This window comes from Schistosoma haematobium, chromosome 2 (genome assembly GCF_000699445.3).
Source record: "Schistosoma haematobium chromosome 2, whole genome shotgun sequence".
NCBI lineage: Eukaryota > Metazoa > Platyhelminthes > Trematoda > Strigeidida > Schistosomatidae > Schistosoma > Schistosoma haematobium.
Genome location: NC_067197.1, coordinates 7,601,580 through 7,621,122, shown reverse-complemented (window position 1 = coordinate 7,621,122; position 19,543 = coordinate 7,601,580). Strand labels below are relative to the sequence as shown.

General features: G+C 38.7%; 1 protein-coding gene across 1 annotated transcript; it reads left to right on the top strand.

Moving 5' to 3' along the window:
* Positions 1 to 3,314: 3,314 nt before the first annotated feature.
* Positions 3,315 to 17,990, top strand: MS3_00006121 (uncharacterized protein). Its single transcript, XM_051214228.1, has 2 exons — positions 3,315 to 5,449; positions 14,577 to 17,990. The coding sequence occupies exons 1-2, from the start codon at positions 4,876 to 4,878 to the stop codon at positions 14,693 to 14,695; spliced, it is 693 nt and encodes a 230-aa protein (XP_051067381.1). The 5' UTR covers positions 3,315 to 4,875; the 3' UTR covers positions 14,696 to 17,990.
* Positions 17,991 to 19,543: the final 1,553 nt, after the last annotated feature.

The window sequence follows — 19,543 nt, the reverse complement described above, 5'->3', positions numbered from 1 at the left end:
CATGAGCTCTATTGTAAGATAGTTTTTAGCTGTAAGGGTGATTGAGTTTCACCTAAAAATGCAATCGGCGTTGTCTTAGTATTTTTTCCATGAAATATATTGCCGTTATTGTAAAATTTGCTTCAGGATTACAATTTAGGGATAGCGTTCATTTGCCTGTTACGTACAATGTCCAGAGAAACGATTAAGCATTCGTAACTTTTAACATTATCATTTCTAAAGAAGGAGATTATATTTGTAGAAATCTCAGCGATTGAACTGTACAAATAAAATCTTCCTTAATGTCCTACATTAACTCAACCCCTAACTATTGCGAAACCTGGAAGATGGTCTCGCAATATCGTGGATTAGTTGAAGTTAGACATTAACACTGTTGGATGTTTACCGGCTTGGTGGTCTAGATTTTAAGTGTTCACAAGTCTTATGTTCGAGTCTCTCCATTGGGATCGTTAATGTGCACTGTTGAGTCAGATCTCGATATACAACATATCTTTGTTTTCCAATAATAGTGGGGATTTTTTATTTACAGTAAAAGTAATCTTTCTCTCTTATGGATTTCATGAGTTTTCCTATATAAAGTACCAAACGTTTTCCATTCATTGAAACTTCTACTAATGCAGGCTGAGTTTTTCGGAAACTTTATTTTAACTGCGCTCGATCTTTGATTAAGATAACCTACAAATTCAATCAAACTCTACAAAACGCTTTCAAAGAAACTATAACAGTCGGCTGAGTAGTGACTTACTTTAAGAAGTCATGAGTAGTGAAGTTCGAACACGTTGAGAGCTAAACATTTGTCAACAACGACAATGAATGATTATCGTATTATTTCACAGATTGGTTGAAATTGAAATCGTACCGTTGAATATACCGCTGCATCATTGATAGTCCGATTGGTTAAAAGTTCCTCTTGTAACCTGAAAATCCTAGGTTCGATCTTTTTTGGAGTCGCATAGCTAAAAAAACTCAATCTATAACAAAACATGTTCTATCTTGCCTTCAATTGTACCTCAACTGAAATCAGTCTCTGACGAATACAACCTACAAATATTCATTTAAGCCTTTACTCATGTTTATTGAATTAAAACAAAAATCAATAGTAGCACTTCATTCATTAATGCTAATATATAACTAGAGGAAAAGAGACAAATATAGATCATCTCATTAATTGATCGATTAATTTAAGTACACAATTGTCATGTAATTTATCGAAAAAAAATGTACCAGAACAATAGCAATAAATTGTTTAGAGTAAAATGAATTCATCATTCTATTTTACAGACTTCTCATCAATTATAAATAATATAAAATAACAAAAAAGTAATACTATAATGGATAAATATTCGACATTATTTAGTTAGTGCATTTCAGTTGAGTCTCAACGTCTAATAGGTTACATAATTCGAAACCTTTACAATAATGAGTCACGTATTCTAATGTACAAAGTTTGTGCTCGATCTCTTCTAGAATATTGCACGTTTATTCTTAGAAGTGCGCGCATAAAGGATAAATTAAGGCTGGAATCAGTACAGAGACGATTTACGCTTCGTATTCTTGGAGCTGATTGTACCTTAACTTATCATTCTAGATGTAATAAACTTGAGCTAGACCCTTTATGAAAAAGGAGACTAAAACCAAATCTTATCTTTTTCTTCAAAGTACTTCATAAACTATCGTTTACATCCAATCACGTGATTTAATATGCAGAAACTTCTCATTATAGCATCCGTAATTCCTTGGCACTAGTGAAACAAACCTACCACAATCTATCCGTACGATAAAATCACTCCCATTATTTGTTCGCTGCATCGATACATACTGCTCCTCCGAAATGCATTGAATGTTCTAACACCTTTTAATGTATCTCATTCCACAAGTGATATTTTAGGAACCTTAAATGTTTAGCCATTTTTATTAGTGCATTCCCTAAGTAAAACCACTTACTGACTGTAACTTTATGTTAAAACTGTCCCCAGGAAGTTAAATTTTGAATAACATCAACAGTATATCACTGTGTCACATGACACACGCATTTAGGTAGAACTGATTGATATATTTTGGTAATTACTGCTTTGTTGTTCCGTGTTCTCTGTTTTCGTTTTAATTTCTCTAGTTGTAGATAATTATCATTAATTCGATCTGGAACACGAAATGACCTTAATTACTCCGTTCATAAATCAACAGGCTGTTCATTTAAGAAATATTAAAAATTCCCGGCTGATGCATTGGATTGCTGTACTACATGTACTACCTAAACAACTACTGAACTAGTATACTTAAAACTTTCTTCTATCATATGTTTGTTCTGTACATCTAATGTTGCTATTTATATCAAATTGATCATACCTGTAAACTGGCGTGGATTCTGTAATTATTACTTTCAGAATATAAATTATTATTATAATGGATGAATTAAAACGATACAAGAAACTATGAGTATAAAATCTCATTCTTTTTGCGGTATTCTACACTAATACGGTAATAAGACTGATCTGGGTAACTGGGTTTATGATACCGCTAGACTGAATACCCAAACGAACTACTATATAAAAACAGACCAGGTCACTTTATATCAGATACTTAATTCATCACAAAGATAGGGAACTAGAGCAATGTTAGACATTACTTTACTGCACACAATTTTAAGCAGTCGCTTTCAATGATTCCAGAGTAAAAAATTAATAATAAGAAAAGAAATTACATATTTATTTGTCAATAAGCTGAATGACTGTTTGTCCGCACTCAGTGACTAATCACACTCACTTTCAATACCTCACAATCAAATTGAAACTGGTAATTAATAATCAAAGGAAGAATATACAAGATGTGATATTAAATATAATTAAGATAGATACAACACCACCTATTGGAAACTAGTCTTGTAAAGTAGGGTATAGTTAATCATTATAAATATCAGAGACTTCATATTCATAATAAATAATGAGTAAATTGACAGTCATCCAAAAGAGTTTTATGGAAAGTGTATATCAGAAAAAATGTATTATGAAATATAGAATATCGTACTATAAAGATTATATCCAATCAACTGTCGGTGGTTGATAAGAAATAATGTTTTTCAGGTTAGATGCCATTGTAAACCCATCAATATAACCTGAATAATTTATCGTACATTTTAGAAGCGACAATTTCAATTTATCTAGTGAAGTTGATATATATATATATATATATATATATATATATATATATATATATATATGACAGCTCAAATATGCTTGTAAAGATTTGTTCATTCCTTTTATGAAGGTTAAGAGCTAAAAATGATTAACACGAAACTTAAGGACTTAATTCCACTACCAGTCACTACCCAACTTTTATAAAAACTTGTAAATAAATGATAATATCGAGGCAATCTGCTCAGGATACACTGACCAACACTCAGTTTTTAAAAATCAGTTCAAGTGAATACAACTGACGAGTTCAAATTAAACAGAAACATTTATCCTAGATTCATATGCTAGCTCCTCTAAGAAAAACTCTTAAAATACACGTTAGTGAAGTTAATAGTCCGCATACAATTTAAATTAATGATAAGTGAGTTGAAATTTTATAGATATAGGAAGAAAGACTGAAGTTTCATCATGAAAAATATTCGTCACCTTCGGTCAAATGTGTGTAAAAATGTATCCTATCTGTCTGCTATCGAATAGCTTATATATGACTTCAAATAAACTTACCAAAACAGCTCATCTCACACACGAATAGAAATGGAAGCACGATTGAGCATTATGAGAGCAACATTGTCACAATCGATATTCAAACGTTTCATATTTGCTCTGACTAACTCAAGTGGAAGATTTCGTATATTTCTCATGTTCATTGAAAAGGTAGTGAGTGATTGATATGGGGAATTCATATGCTCTTTGACTTGTCGTATGAGATTCTTCTGTTCATAAGCCATTACAGACAATTCCAACTTGATCTGCAAACACTTCCACAATTCACACTCAACAATACGTGAGTGTGTATCTATTCAGGTTTAAGCTACTAACACAATGAATCAATTATGAGAATTGAGACAGTTCTGCATAACACTGGAACACGGGAATCCACCACTGAACAACGTCATCTCATTCATGTAAAAACAAATTATGAGTGAGAGAAAATGGGGTTGGTTAAAAGTGTTCAATTCACTTTTGCGGTTTCGAGTAAGATGAACGTTGAAAGTAGTCAGGTGGCACTCATACTATCGAACTAAACTCTACGTGTCTCAACAATGAGGATAAACTATGTTAAGCAAATACTAATAATGAGTTTAAATCTGAAATAGAAACTGGCTTGTCTTATGGTCATCCAATGATGATTGTACCTTGTTGTCCCTAAATTACTGACATATGACACTTTCCTGAGAGAATATAGTCTGAACAAACGAAGTATTTTTATTACTAGTATCTGGTTTACTGTATTAATTGATATTGTCATGTATGAAATATGACAATATGAAGAATGGTCTGTTGACTGCCAGAAATCCCTTATTTAAGGTCGTTACAACATCGTCCATGAGGTCAACAAGTTAAGTTTAAATAAAATTTTCTTTAACTTGTTTATTTAAAATTTGTGTGTCCAGAAATACATCACTTTTCAGTGTCATCAAAAAGAGTTTGGTCTCATTCAGTGAAGACTTAATCAACGGTTCCGATAAAACACATGCTAACGAATTCCAACGGTGGAATTAAAATAGTGAGTAATTTGTGAACTAACTGTTTCATCGATATTTTTAATTATCACGCTCAACTATCATTAACGATTACACAAAAGACAGTTCAACAGTAGAGTGCACAAGCGTAATATGTATTGAATAATGATGCACTTAGAGAGGCACAACTCTTCCAATCCATAATCAAAAACAATATATAAATGACAAATCACACTAGTTTACATATCACCACACCGAATACAACAACACAGACAATTGGAAAAATGAGATCGTCGCTCACACTCGTCTTCTTAGTAGCCATTGGTTACGCCACCGCCTACCAAATATCACATGAAAGTCCGAATGATTACGGTGGTGATTGCTACGGTAGTGATTGTGGTGGCGGTTATGGAGATGGTGGGTATGGTGGTGGCGGATATGGTGGTGGTGGTGGTGGTGGCTATGAGGGTGGCGGAAATGGTGGTGGTGGTGGCTATGAGGGTGGCGGATATGGTGGTGGTGGCGGTGGCTATGAGGGTGGCGGCGGGTATGGTGGTGGTTGCAATGGTGACGATTGTGGTGGTTACGGTGGTGGTGGTGGTGGTGGTGGTGGCGGTGGCGGTGGCGGCTATGGTGGTGGTTGCAATGGTGGAGGCTGTGGATATGGCTTCGATGAAGCTTTCCCTGCTCCCTATGGTGGTAATCAAGGCTACGGTGGCAACGGCCATGGGAAGGGTGGTGGTAAAGACAATGGCCATGGAAAGGGTCATGGCGGTGGCAAGGGTGGTAGCAAAGGTGGCAAAGGTGGCAAACCCAATACTTACAAACCCAATGCTTACAAACCAAACACTTATGCAAGCACTTACTGAGGCACCAGTTGAATTGTGGATTATTCTTACTTGTTTGTGTCACACTGTCCACTACCCATTTTTCCACACACCTCTCAATTCAACTCACTGTAATATAGTCGTGTTTGAATTCGAGATGAATAAAACCTATTCATTCTAAATAGTGTTTTCCATGTACGCTTTGTATTGTGTAATGAACGGACGTTAGTTTTTGTGATATTTCGAACTGTTGAGAGGTACGTGTTGTTAGTAGACAAGTGCGCGCCATGCCTCGCTGTTGTGACCTCATAATTATAAGAAAATGTACATATCAATTCACTGAACAATGCAGTTTGCATTATTTTGTATTATCCCGTTGTTGGTATATTTGACTGTAATTTGACCAGTCTTGGTTGACACATAGACATCGTATGTGGATTGTCTCGATATAACCATTATGACACGAACTAATGTAGGATAGATGGAATGTGGCTAGTAGTGGAATCTAGGACACGCGTTTTGTTCTAGTTCGGACTCGTCGTTTGGGTGGAGGCAATCTGCAAAAGGTGAAATGAAACTACATTAAGTCCACGCTCAGCCTAAATTCCACTGTTAACCACACTCCATCTATCCCATTTCACTCGATTGTCTAGATTGTTTATCAGCAGATGTGTTCATGGCGAATACCATGAATGTAGCTGAATACCCTGGTCGAACGCAGGTCACTTTATAAGAGATACGTGGATGATATTATAGTTATCTGTGAATGAAAGGACCACATGACATGTTTGTTGAATAAATTTGACGTTTATCAAAACTGCATCAATCTGTTATGGGAAGAGGAGAAGAGTGACCAACTTCCTTTCTTAGATATACTTATAAGTAGAAGAGAAGACAGTTCCGTCGAACGATCCATTTTTAGAAAGCCAACTTGGACAGGCCAATATCATATTTATTATAGTTACTGCCCAGTACAATGCAAAAGGGTTATGATAGTGGGCCTATCTAACAGGATTAATCTTATTTGCACAGACTATGATACTGATGACGACGTTAGGTTGTTGAACAAAACACAAATGGAAAGTAGTTATCCGTTAAAATTCATAAATAGATAGGAAGGTGATGGTATAGTGAGGCCCACTACAGCCTTGGCACAAAACAGCCTGTCTACACAACCTTACTGTTCAAAGGTGATTCAAATAGCCTTTTACTGAAACAAGTGATAAATCAGTTGCTAACAAAACGTACTACATAAAAAAGGTCATTATCAGGGGAAAAACAAGGCCCATGCTTCACCAAAACCTAAAAGACATGAAGGCGATTGCGTCATATCACACTGTTTCTATCAATTTAAGTGCGCGTGTGTGCGTGTGGCCACACATACACAGGGAGGAGTAACCATAATCTGCAAATTAGGGTATCTGAACATGTGCCTAAATGTTTGCGGAAACAAGTAAAATCAAATGATCGGATAAGAGTAGATGATAAACATCCATCATCTTTTATTGCCTAACATGTAGTTGAAACAGGTCATAAGATTGATTTTAAAAGTCTTTTGTGGTGTTGTACAAAATGTGTTAAAGGGCGTATACTAGGGTTTATTGAAGCCTCAGCCAAATGAAAATTCAAACCACTTTATGTATTCAAATTAAGTTTGTTCTCAACTTAAATCTTTCTTGGTAATATCAGCATATTATTCAGCGTGATGAGGTTTCAAATCGTTTTTCATATTTATCTTATTATCTTTGGCTCCTCCTAACCTCCATTTGTCTAGTTGACATTTCTATTTTTATGTATAGATGTTTTGAAACAGTATACGTGTGATTAGGTTGTTTGAAATGTATTGCGCTAATATATCACATAATCCTGATAAACTGTGTCTTCTTATCACCCTATCCAAATTAAATCTTCCAGTTTATTAACACGTCTCAATATATTTGATGAGGGATTTAGGCTGTAGGTGAAATTGGTGATTGAATATCTGTCATTTGTGGATTTCTAATATACATTGTTGGCCTCACAGAACTACTCCATGACTAGATATTTTCTTGCTGAACGTGTTCTCCATGTTGTGTGCACAATCACTCCACTGATTCAGTCCCAACGATGAATTCCACAATAAGAACACATTTGAACATCAATTTCACATATTTCACAGTGTTGCACATCAACGATCACTATTTGGTTAGGGATTGTCCACAAACACTTGCCTCATCGTTGTGATTTCATCCCCTACAAAGTGGTCACCGTCAACTGATGATGACAAATTTTCATACCAATCAAATATTTTTATCATTGTAAATAGGTTGCATGTTGAAATAAAAATGGTCGAACAAATGGCCAAACGAGGACTGATGAACACCTTACTCGTATTGCTTGTAATTCGACACCCCTTAGTCTGTTTTTGCAAAGTTGCATCCATCTTCAATACTCAACTTGTTCGTAGTTCATCTCCTCCATGAACGACTGGACTGTCGATTTTTAGTGTTAATGATCTACCTCATTGTGTTGCGGACAACAGATCCGCATATTCTCGTCAATCACATGGAGGAATTACTTTTCTCGTAGCTACTGACTATCGCGCAACTGAATTTATCTTCATTCGATCCCTAATGTGTGCATTGTTTCATAGATGAATTCTCATTTTCCAACCAGATCCATCACTGTTGTGGGAATTAGTCCCATAAAACTATCAAGTGAGATAATAAAGTGGAATTAGAATGGGAAAACATTTTCAATAAGTTAATCATCAGGCTCTGAAATTTAGACTCCATAATTATTGCACAACTGTGATCGATGTAATGTGTTTATGTGTCAATCGTGAATCCAATAGTGAGTTTCATGTGTCTGGATTGTATGCAAAATGTATCACTTGTGAAGTTGGAAATTCACCTAAGTATGTTAAATGTGTGAAGAGTGGTGTACTGTGATCAATTTAATAATACGATGTTGAATAGGAGAAATGTTTTATGTCGGAATGATTGTGTCAATGTTGGATTGGTGTGTGGCTGTGGTATGCGTCAACCTTATAGTGGGCAAAGATAACTAAGTAGGCTGCACACAGCTCTTTTGAAAGCATAGGTTCGGCTTTTTGAAGTCGGTGCAGACAGCTTCAGCTATGTAAGGGAGTGGTAATATTACTCCTTCCGGCAAACTATTCGGAGCTGGATGCAAAAACAGGAATGTTTCTTCTATTTCGATGCGATATTCACTATCTGCAAAGTGAGAGCGGGAGACTGTGTCAGCAAAGTGACATGAAACTTAACAGCGTCAAACCTCCATTCAGTCAATCTTCCACGTCGACTTGTCGATATGTCACCCACCATGTCCTCCCTACAATCAGGTCTTAGGAAGAGTGTTTTCTGACTGACAGCGTCGACATTTTTCTCATTTCTCGATTCGGAGAAATAACCGTCGACGAATCAGTTTGGATAACGGTTGTTCAGTGGTGAGTTTGTTAGTTTACGTGTTCATCATTCTACACTATCGTCAGAGCATAACTCTCTAGTTTAGTGTCTGATACACTGAGCACGATTCATTGTGTAATGAAGACGTGAGAAGCCATGAGAATGAACGATGTTGATCAGTATGAGTGTATCGAGAAAATATTGCCTTGTAGATACTCGTCCACCCTTCTGGAAAGTAGGATATTCAGGAAACTATACCAATCCAATGTAAATCGAACCGAACACAACTACCCCAATTGGACGTACTGAACGTTCCGAAACTTTAACACAGAATGATAAGCCGGTTATCCGAACATGAAAATCCACAACGAGAAAAAATCCACATTATTCACTCCAATATTTCCACATTCACATTAGTGGAACTTCTCAAACTAGTCTACCCTTTACATTTTTCGATACAGAAGCATGAATGCGTATTGTGAGTAGATATATGAGAAGAGGATTGGAGTAATATTCGTAGAACTGCATGACTCACCATGTGGTACACAAACTAACTAATATCTCATTCAATTTGATCACACAATGTTCGATTGCAACTCAGTGCATCTAAGGTGATCCATTCACCATGTCAACACAAAGATGAGGGTTTCTATCCTTGTCATGGTGATGTGTGCACACTGCCAACGAGCTCCTTACTAAGCTGTAACAGATGTTCAGTGCTTCTAGATTGGTTACCGTTGTCTAACTGAAGGCAGTCAACGATCCATCCATAAACATTTCATTCCACAATAGAAGATATTTCCAATCAGTCCCATGTGGACGATGATGGCTTAGATAAACTGAAATATTCACTGTTGTTTGTCTTCTTCAAAATTATCAGGATGAGTTGACGTATGAAAATGAAGTAGTCTTGATATTTCCTGTCTGTTGACAATTTTTGAGGCTTTTATGCACCAATTAATGTCGTGCATCTACGATGTGAAATATTAGTGATGTGTTTGAGCTAACATCACATCTGATTTGAAGATTGCCTTGTACGTTTACGTGAATAAAAGTAGTAGATTAGACTCTGTTTGTTGTACACAATGGAATGAGACACAACAACATATTCAACCACCTAGTTTTAACCCAAACAATACAACTTGGTATCCAAATAATATTCGCATACTCCACACTAATACATAATCACTCATTTTCTCTAATACCTCATCATATATGGAGTCCGATTTTCAAACAGTTAGTACTATTTTCAGATTCATTTGTCAATCAACTCGAGTCCAGATGGTAGATTATTTTCTTGCATCAGCTGATCTATCTTCATGAACCGCTATATCGACAGAGCATCTGTACAACGAATAAAAATGAGATCACAAAATATTAGATATTAGTTGTTGTATGTTAAACAATAATGGGAACACTTCACAATCGTACTGCCTTCCTAAATCAGGTCTCGTACATAAAATCGGATAGCTCAACAGAGTTGGATACTGTTAACTGACTGGAACTTTATGTCGTTGTTTGATGTCACCTTCTGAAAACAGTAGAATTTTCATCGACACATCTCAAACGAAATCTGTTTGAGACAAATGCAAAGGTTCAGTATTATTGAGTAGTATAGTGTGAAGATTAAATCTTTCACCAGTCCTGGCAGGCAATCATAGATAAACTCATGAACTGACCTGTCAGGTACAGTTGAATTGAGTGCAACGAAATCGATCATTGGAATGATCATATATACTGCCACCGATAACCAGAGCTGATTTAGAAAGTAGAGTTGATTAACCACAATCTATGCATATGTTGCTTAATATTGTCCACATTGGAATTAAGCACTCCAAGAAAATCAACCTACCGAACAGCTCATCTCACACACGAATAGAAATGGAAGCACGATTGAGCATTATGAGAGCAACATTGTCACAATCGATATTCAAACGTTTCATATTTGCTCTGACTAACTCAAGTGGAAGATTTCGTATATTTCTCATGTTCATTGAAAAGGTAGTGAGTGATTGATATGGGGAATTCATATGCTCTTTGACTTGTCGTATGAGATTCTTCTGTTCATAAGCCATTACAGACAATTCCAACTTGATCTGCAAACACTTCCACAATTCACACTCAACAATACGTGAGTGTGTATCTATTCAGGTTTAAGCTACTAACACAATGAATCAATTATGAGAATTGAGACAGTTCTGCATAACACTGGAACACGGGAATCCACCACTGAACAACGTCATCTCATTCATGTAAAAACAAATTATGAGTGAGAGAAAATGGGGTTGGTTAAAAGTGTTCAATTCACTTTTGCGGTTTCGAGTAAGATGAACGTTGAAAGTAGTCAGGTGGCACTCATACTATCGAACTAAACTCTACGTGTCTCAACAATGAGGATAAACTATGAACAACACGCTACAATTGGTGATCCGTATTTTGGAACACGCCTCAACCTCTGGTCAAATCTACCAAAGAAGCCAATTCGGTGAGTCTATGATTTATCTATCCACGTCTGTCGTATATTTTCATATTTTTTAATATATAATATACTCGACATGACGGATAACGATAAGAATAGTATTAATATAATAGACTCCCATTTATGTGTACCGAACGCTTGTTATTTTTATTCACGTGACGATGAATTCCACGCTTTATTCGAGAAATTTTCCCCTATTAACTATTCTCCTCGCTGACCCGGCTGCTTGGTACGGAATGCATTCGCATACGCATTAACGTCAACCTCCCAGTATCAAATGGTTAAGTTGAACGGTTTCATTGCCAACTTAAAAGTGCTCTACGAGCACACGAGAACGACAACTGGTACGAAACCTTATCGCTCGTCCTCTTAGGTATTCGAACGAGCTTGAAGGCAGATATACAATGTTCCGCCGCTGAACTGGTATACGGCACGACATTGCGTCTGCCCGGAGAATTCTTCACACCACGGAGCAGACCTCATTTCGGTAAATCAGACTACGTCCATCGACTGTCTGTATTTATGCGAACGCTGCCTCCGGTGTCAACTCGAATACAACATCGACAGGTCGCTCTCCCTCGAGAGTTATCTACCTGTCCACATGTTTTCATACGAGTAGATTCGGTACGCAAACCTTGGCAACAACCTTACGAAGGCCCTTTTCACGTGATCGCTCGTCACGAAAAGACCTTCAAGGGTGATCGACATGGCCGCGTCGAGATCGTCAGCATTGATCGTCTCAAACTAGCACACGTTGATGACAGTGCCGTATCTGATAACCTGAGATTCAATGCTAGACCTATCAAACCTAGCGGGATCCTTAAAACATCTTCATGTCTCACGCTAGATACACCTGAGACCTCATTCTCACGTCCCGGTCAACAGCACGCGTCATCTGCACCGTCTGCGGATGAGACGATAGTCTCACGTCCAGATCAGCAGACCACGCCGCCTCTGACCTCGGATGGGATTGCAGGCTCACGCGACACGAACGAGACTACCGTCTCACGTTCCGGTCGCCGAGTACGGTTGCCCGTACGCTTCCGCGACTAGTCGCACAGTGAACAACCGATACGGTGTAGGAATATTCCTATGCTGCATGCATGCTACACTCTTCTCTTTTTTGATTTTCTTTTCGTTTCCTGAGCCCACGCCCTCGACCACCTCCGTTTGGTTCCGTCGACTTCAGTCAACTTTGGCGAAAGCTGGACTGGCCACACATGCTCTTGTCAACGCACTCAGTCGATATAGTGGTTTCGAATGCTTGGCATACGCTTGGTCTCGAACATGGTCGTTACGGTCGCTTCTGGTCTTTTGGCTCAACGTGGTTTCGTCCTACGTCTGCAGCGTTTCTGGTCCGCATTCCCTACGAACGCAATCCTCAGATTCTGGATACAAACCACTCTCGTGTAGCATGCCAACTCAAGCAACAAATACAGCACATCGCTCCTGGTACCGTTCTCCGAAAACGACCTCCGTTGGCAACTCGACGATCAACGATCGCTTTCCTGTTCGCCAATTCCTCCGTCCTACAATCGCTCGTCAGCCGATCAGTCCCACGATTTAAACCGCTATTTATCGAAAGTGTAAACCCTTTCTAGCGAGGGGCTCCTGTAGTGACTCACATTTATCACGAGAACTAGACTGGTTCAATAAAAACGCTTATTATTATAACCAAGTATACCAGTGACTGTTTTAATGTGCTTTTGTTTGACTGTGCTAATGACAGCTATTTTGTGCTTCCATTCTTTTACTTACACTTCGATTGTAACTTCGAGCGAATTCGGTTACCTTCTGTAACCAAGGTTGTATCCTGGCACGATCTCGGTATCCTTTCGATGCCACGAGATCGCCAGAAAATAAACCTCGACTTGGTCCATAAACTGCTTTCTGATATCTGGCTTCTCGGAGATTATATGGGTTTCTTTGGTTACGTTCAACCTACGCCTTCTGATTTACTTGGCACGTGTTTCTTGGTAGCGGTGTTCATATTCAACCGCAACTCGACGCCAGGCTACATACTAATAATGAGTTTAAATCTGAAATAGAAACTGGCTTGTCTTGTGGTCATCCAATGATGATTGTACCTTGTTGTCCCTAAATTACTGACATATGACACTTTCCTGAGAGAATATAGTCTGAACAAACGAAGTATTTTTATTACTAGTATCTGGTTTACTGTATTAATTGATATTGTCATGTATGAAATATGACAATATGAAGAATGGTCTGTTGACTGCCAGAAATCCCTTATTTAAGGTCGTTACAACATCGTCCATGAGGTCAACAAGTTAAGTTTAAATAAAATTTTCTTTAACTTGTTTATTTAAAATTTGTGTGTCCAGAAATACATCACTTTTCAGTGTCATCAAAAAGAGTTTGGTCTCATTCAGTGAAGACTTAATCAACGGTTCCGATAAAACACATGCTAACGAATTCCAACGGTGGAATTAAAATAGTGAGTAATTTGTGAACTAACTGTTTCATCGATATTTTTAATTATCACGCTCAACTATCATTAACGATTACACAAAAGACAGTTCAACAGTAGAGTGCACAAGCGTAATATGTATTGAATAATGATGCACTTAGAGAGGCACAACTCTTCCAATCCATAATCAAAAACAATATATAAATGACAAATCACACTAGTTTACATATCACCACACCGAATACAACAACACAGACAATTGGAAAAATGAGATCGTCGCTCACACTCGTCTTCTTAGTAGCCATTGGTTACGCCACCGCCTACCAAATATCACATGAAAGTCCGAATGATTACGGTGGTGATTGCTACGGTAGTGATTGTGGTGGCGGTTATGGAGATGGTGGGTATGGTGGTGGCGGATATGGTGGTGGTGGTGGTGGTGGCTATGAGGGTGGCGGAAATGGTGGTGGTGGTGGCTATGAGGGTGGCGGATATGGTGGTGGTGGCGGTGGCTATGAGGGTGGCGGCGGGTATGGTGGTGGTTGCAATGGTGACGATTGTGGTGGTTACGGTGGTGGTGGTGGTGGTGGTGGTGGCGGTGGCGGTGGCGGCTATGGTGGTGGTTGCAATGGTGGAGGCTGTGGATATGGCTTCGATGAAGCTTTCCCTGCTCCCTATGGTGGTAATCAAGGCTACGGTGGCAACGGCCATGGGAAGGGTGGTGGTAAAGACAATGGCCATGGAAAGGGTCATGGCGGTGGCAAGGGTGGTAGCAAAGGTGGCAAAGGTGGCAAACCCAATACTTACAAACCCAATGCTTACAAACCCAATACTTACAAACCCAATACTTACAAACCCAATGCTTACAAACCAAACACTTATGCAAGCACTTACTGAGGCACCAGTTGAATTGTGGATTATTCTTACTTGTTTGTGTCACACTGTCCACTACCCATTTTTCCACACACCTCTCAATTCAACTCACTGTAATATAGTCGTGTTTGAATTCGAGATGAATAAAACCTATTCATTCTAAATAGTGTTTTCCATGTACGCTTTGTATTGTGTAATGAACGGACGTTAGTTTTTGTGATATTTCGAACTGTTGAGAGGTACGTGTTGTTAGTAGACAAGTGCGCGCCATGCCTCGCTGTTGTGACCTCATAATTATAAGAAAATGTACATATCAATTCACTGAACAATGCAGTTTGCATTATTTTGTATTATCCCGTTGTTGGTATATTTGACTGTAATTTGACCAGTCTTGGTTGACACATAGACATCGTATGTGGATTGTCTCGATATAACCATTATGACACGAACTAATGTAGGATAGATGGAATGTGGCTAGTAGTGGAATCTAGGACACGCGTTTTGTTCTAGTTCGGACTCGTCGTTTGGGTGGAGGCAATCTGCAAAAGGTGAAATGAAACTACATTAAGTCCACGCTCAGCCTAAATTCCACTGTTAACCACACTCCATCTATCCCATTTCACTCGATTGTCTAGATTGTTTATCAGCAGATGTGTTCATGGCGAATACCATGAATGTAGCTGAATACCCTGGTCGAACGCAGGTCACTTTATAAGAGATACGTGGATGATATTATAGTTATCTGTGAATGAAAGGACCACATGACATGTTTGTTGAATAAATTTGACGTTTATCAAAACTGCATCAATCTGTTATGGGAAGAGGAGAAGAGTGACCAACTTCCTTTCTTAGATATACTTATAAGTAGAAGAGAAGACAGTTCCGTCGAACGATCCATTTTTAGAAAGCCAACTTGGACAGGCCAATATCATATTTATTATAGTTACTGCCCAGTACAATGCAAAAGGGTTATGATAGTGGGCCTATCTAACAGGATTAATCTTATTTGCACAGACTATGATACTGATGACGACGTTAGGTTGTTGAACAAAACACAAATGGAAAGTAGTTATCCGTTAAAATTCATAAATAGATAGGAAGGTGATGGTATAGTGAGGCCCACTACAGCCTTGGCACAAAACAGCCTGTCTACACAACCTTACTGTTCAAAGGTGATTCAAATAGCCTTTTACTGAAACAAGTGATAAATCAGTTGCTAACAAAACGTACTACATAAAAAGGTCATTATCAGGGGAAAACAAGGCCCATGCTTCACCAAAACCTAAAAGACATGAAGGCGATTGCGTCATATCACACTGTTTCTATCAATTTAAGTGCGCGCGTGTGTGCGTGTGGCCACACATACACAGGGAGGAGTAACCATAATCTGCAAATTAGGGTATCTGAACATGTGCCTAAATGTTTGCGGAAACAAGTAAAATCAAATGATCGGATAAGAGTAGATGATAAACATCCATCATCTTTTATTGCCTAACATGTAGTTGAAACAGGTCATAAGATTGATTTTAAAAAGTCTTTTGTGGTGTTGTACAAAATGTGTTAAAGGGCGTATACTAGGGTTTATTGAAGCCTCAGCCAAATGAAAATTCAAACCACTTTATGTATTCAAATTAAGTTTGTTCTCAACTTAAATCTTTCTTGGTAATATCAGCATATTATTCAGCGTGATGAGGTTTCAAATCGTTTTTTCATATTTATCTTATTATCTTTGGCTCCTCCTAACCTCCATTTGTCTAGTTGACATTTCTATTTTTATGTATAGATGTTTTGAAACAGTATACGTGTGATTAGGTTGTTTGAAATGTATTGCGCTAATATATCACATAATCCTGATAAACTGTGTCTTCTTATCACCCTATCCAAATTAAATCTTCCAGTTTATTAACACGTCTCAATATATTTGATGAGGGATTTAGGCTGTAGGTGAAATTGGTGATTGAATATCTGTCATTTGTGGATTTCTAATATACATTGTTGGCCTCACAGAACTACTCCATGACTAGATATTTTCTTGCTGAACGTGTTCTCCATGTTGTGTGCACAATCACTCCACTGATTCAGTCCCAACGATGAATTCCACAATAAGAACACATTTGAACATCAATTTCACATATTTCACAGTGTTTCACATCAACGATCACTATTTGGTTAGGGATTGTCCACAAACACTTGCCTCATCGTTGTGATTTCATCCCCTACAAAGTGGTCACCGTCAACTGATGATGACAAATTTTCATACCAATCAAATATTTTTATCATTGTAAATAGGTTGCATGTTGAAATAAAAACGGTCGAACAAATGGCCAAACGAGGACTGATGAACACCTTACTCGTATTGCTTGTAATTCGACACCCCTTAGTCTGTTTTTTGCAAAGTTGCATCCATCTTCAATACTCAACTTGTTCGTAGTTCATCTCCTCCATGAACGACTGGACTGTCGATTTTTTAGTGTTAATGATCTACCTCATTGTGTTGCGGACAACAGATCCGCATATTCTCGTCAATCACATGGAGGAATTACTTTTCTCGTAGCTACTGACTATCGCGCAACTGAATTTATCTTCATTCGATCCCTAATGTGTGCATTGTTTCATAGATGAATTCTCATTTTCCAACCAGATCCATCACTGTTGTGGGAATTAGTCCCATAAAACTATCAAGTGAGATAATAAAGTGGAATTAGAATGGGAAAACATTTTCAATAAGTTAATCATCAGGCTCTGAAATTTAGACTCCATAATTATTGCACAACTGTGATCGATGTAATGTGTTTATGTGTCAATCGTGAATCCAATAGTGAGTTTCATGTGTCTGGATTGTATGCAAAATGTATCACTTGTGAAGTTGGAAATTCACCTAAGTATGTTAAATGTGTGAAGAGTGGTGTACTGTGATCAATTTAATAATACGATGTTGAATAGGAGAAATGTTTTATGTCGGAATGATTGTGTCAATGTTGGATTGGTGTGTGGCTGTGGTATGCGTCAACCTTATAGTGGGCAAAGATAACTAAGTAGGCTGCACACAGCTCTTTTGAAAGCATAGGTTCGGCTTTTTGAAGTCGGTGCAGACAGCTTCAGCTATGTAAGGGAGTGGTAATATTACTCCTTCCGGCAAACTATTCGGAGCTGGATGCAAAAACAGGAATGTTTCTTCTATTTCGATGCGATATTCACTATCTGCAAAGTGAGAGCGGGAGACTGTGTCAGCAAAGTGACATGAAACTTAACAGCGTCAAACCTCCATTCAGTCAATCTTCCACGTCGACTTGTCGATATGTCACCCACCATGTCCTCCCTACAATCAGGTCTTAGGAAGAGTGTTTTCTGACTGGAAGATTACTTACCAGTTATTACGTTCAATCCCTACGTAGATTATAAAGTAAAATTCAATTGACTGTCGTAATTTAATATATTTTTTCGCAATCTCTTGGTATCGAAATAATATGGAGATCGTGCGAAGGGCGGACATGTGGGACTAGTTAGCGTACGCGAATGCGTGGAAGTTCACAGTTAAACAAACAGGTTCCTTAATGCAATCATTGGTACAATTGGTTATGATTATTCTCGTTTCAATTATACCAATCGCGTTCTCTTGATAGAAGTATGTCACTACAGGAGCCCCTCGGTAAAAGGGGGCTACACTTTTGGTACGCAGCGATTCTGTTTGAAGGACTCTAGGACGAAAGTTTTGGCCAACAGGAAATGATCGTTGATCCCTGAGTTGCCACCGAAGGTCTTTTACGTACAACGGTCCCAGGAGAAACGTGCTGTACTTGTTGCTGTAGTTAGCGTAACACTCCAAAGTGGATTGTATCCACGATCTGAGGATTGCGTCCGTTCGGATGCGGGCCAGAATGCACTGCAGACGTAGGACGGAACCACGTTGAGCCAGGAAACCAGAAGCGACCATAACAACCAAGTGCGAGACCAAACGTATGCCAGGCAGATTCTAAACCAGAATATCGACTGATTGCGTTGACAAATCTCGTCCGTAGATGGTTCAGATGACACGTGCTGTTGACCGAAATGTGAAAATGAGGTCTCTGACGTATCTTGTGTGGGATCTGAAGTAGATGTAGGGATCTCGCTAATACGTTTGATAGGTCTAGCAATGGGTCTCAAGTTATTGAGTAGGGCACTGTTATCGACGTGTGCTGGTTTGAGACGATCAATGATGGCGATCTCGACGCGGCCATGTCGACCAGTCTAGAAGGTCTTTTCGTGACGAGAAATCACGTGGAAATTTCCTTTGTAAGGCTGTTGCAGGGGTTTGCGTACCGAATCTACTCGTATGAAAACGTGTGAACAGGTAGATAAGTCTCAAGGGAGAGTGACCTGTCGCTGTTGTATATGAGTTGACACCGGAAGCAGTGTTCGCATAAATTCAGATAGTCTGATTTACCGAAATCGTTACTGCTCCATGGTGTGAAAAGTTCCCCAGGCAGACGCAATCTCGTGCCGTATACCAGTTCAGTGGCGGAACATTGAATATCTGCCTTCAAGCTCGTGCTAATACCTAAAAACACGAGCGGTAAGGTTTCATACCAATTGTCCTTTTCGTGTGCTCGAAGAGCACTTTTAAGTTGGCGATGAAACCGTTCAACTAAACCATTTGATGCTGGATGGTAGGCGGTAGTGCGTATGCGTTCCGTACCAAGCAGCCGGGTCAGCGAGGAGAATAACACGGACTCGAATTGTTGTCCACGGTCAGTCGTGACAGTCGAGGGACAACCGTATAAAGCTATCCATCGTTCTACGAAGCGGTGAGCAACTGTCTCCGCCATGATAGACGTGATGGGTATAGCTTCAGGCCATCTTGTAAAACGATCGATGCACGTGAGTATTTAA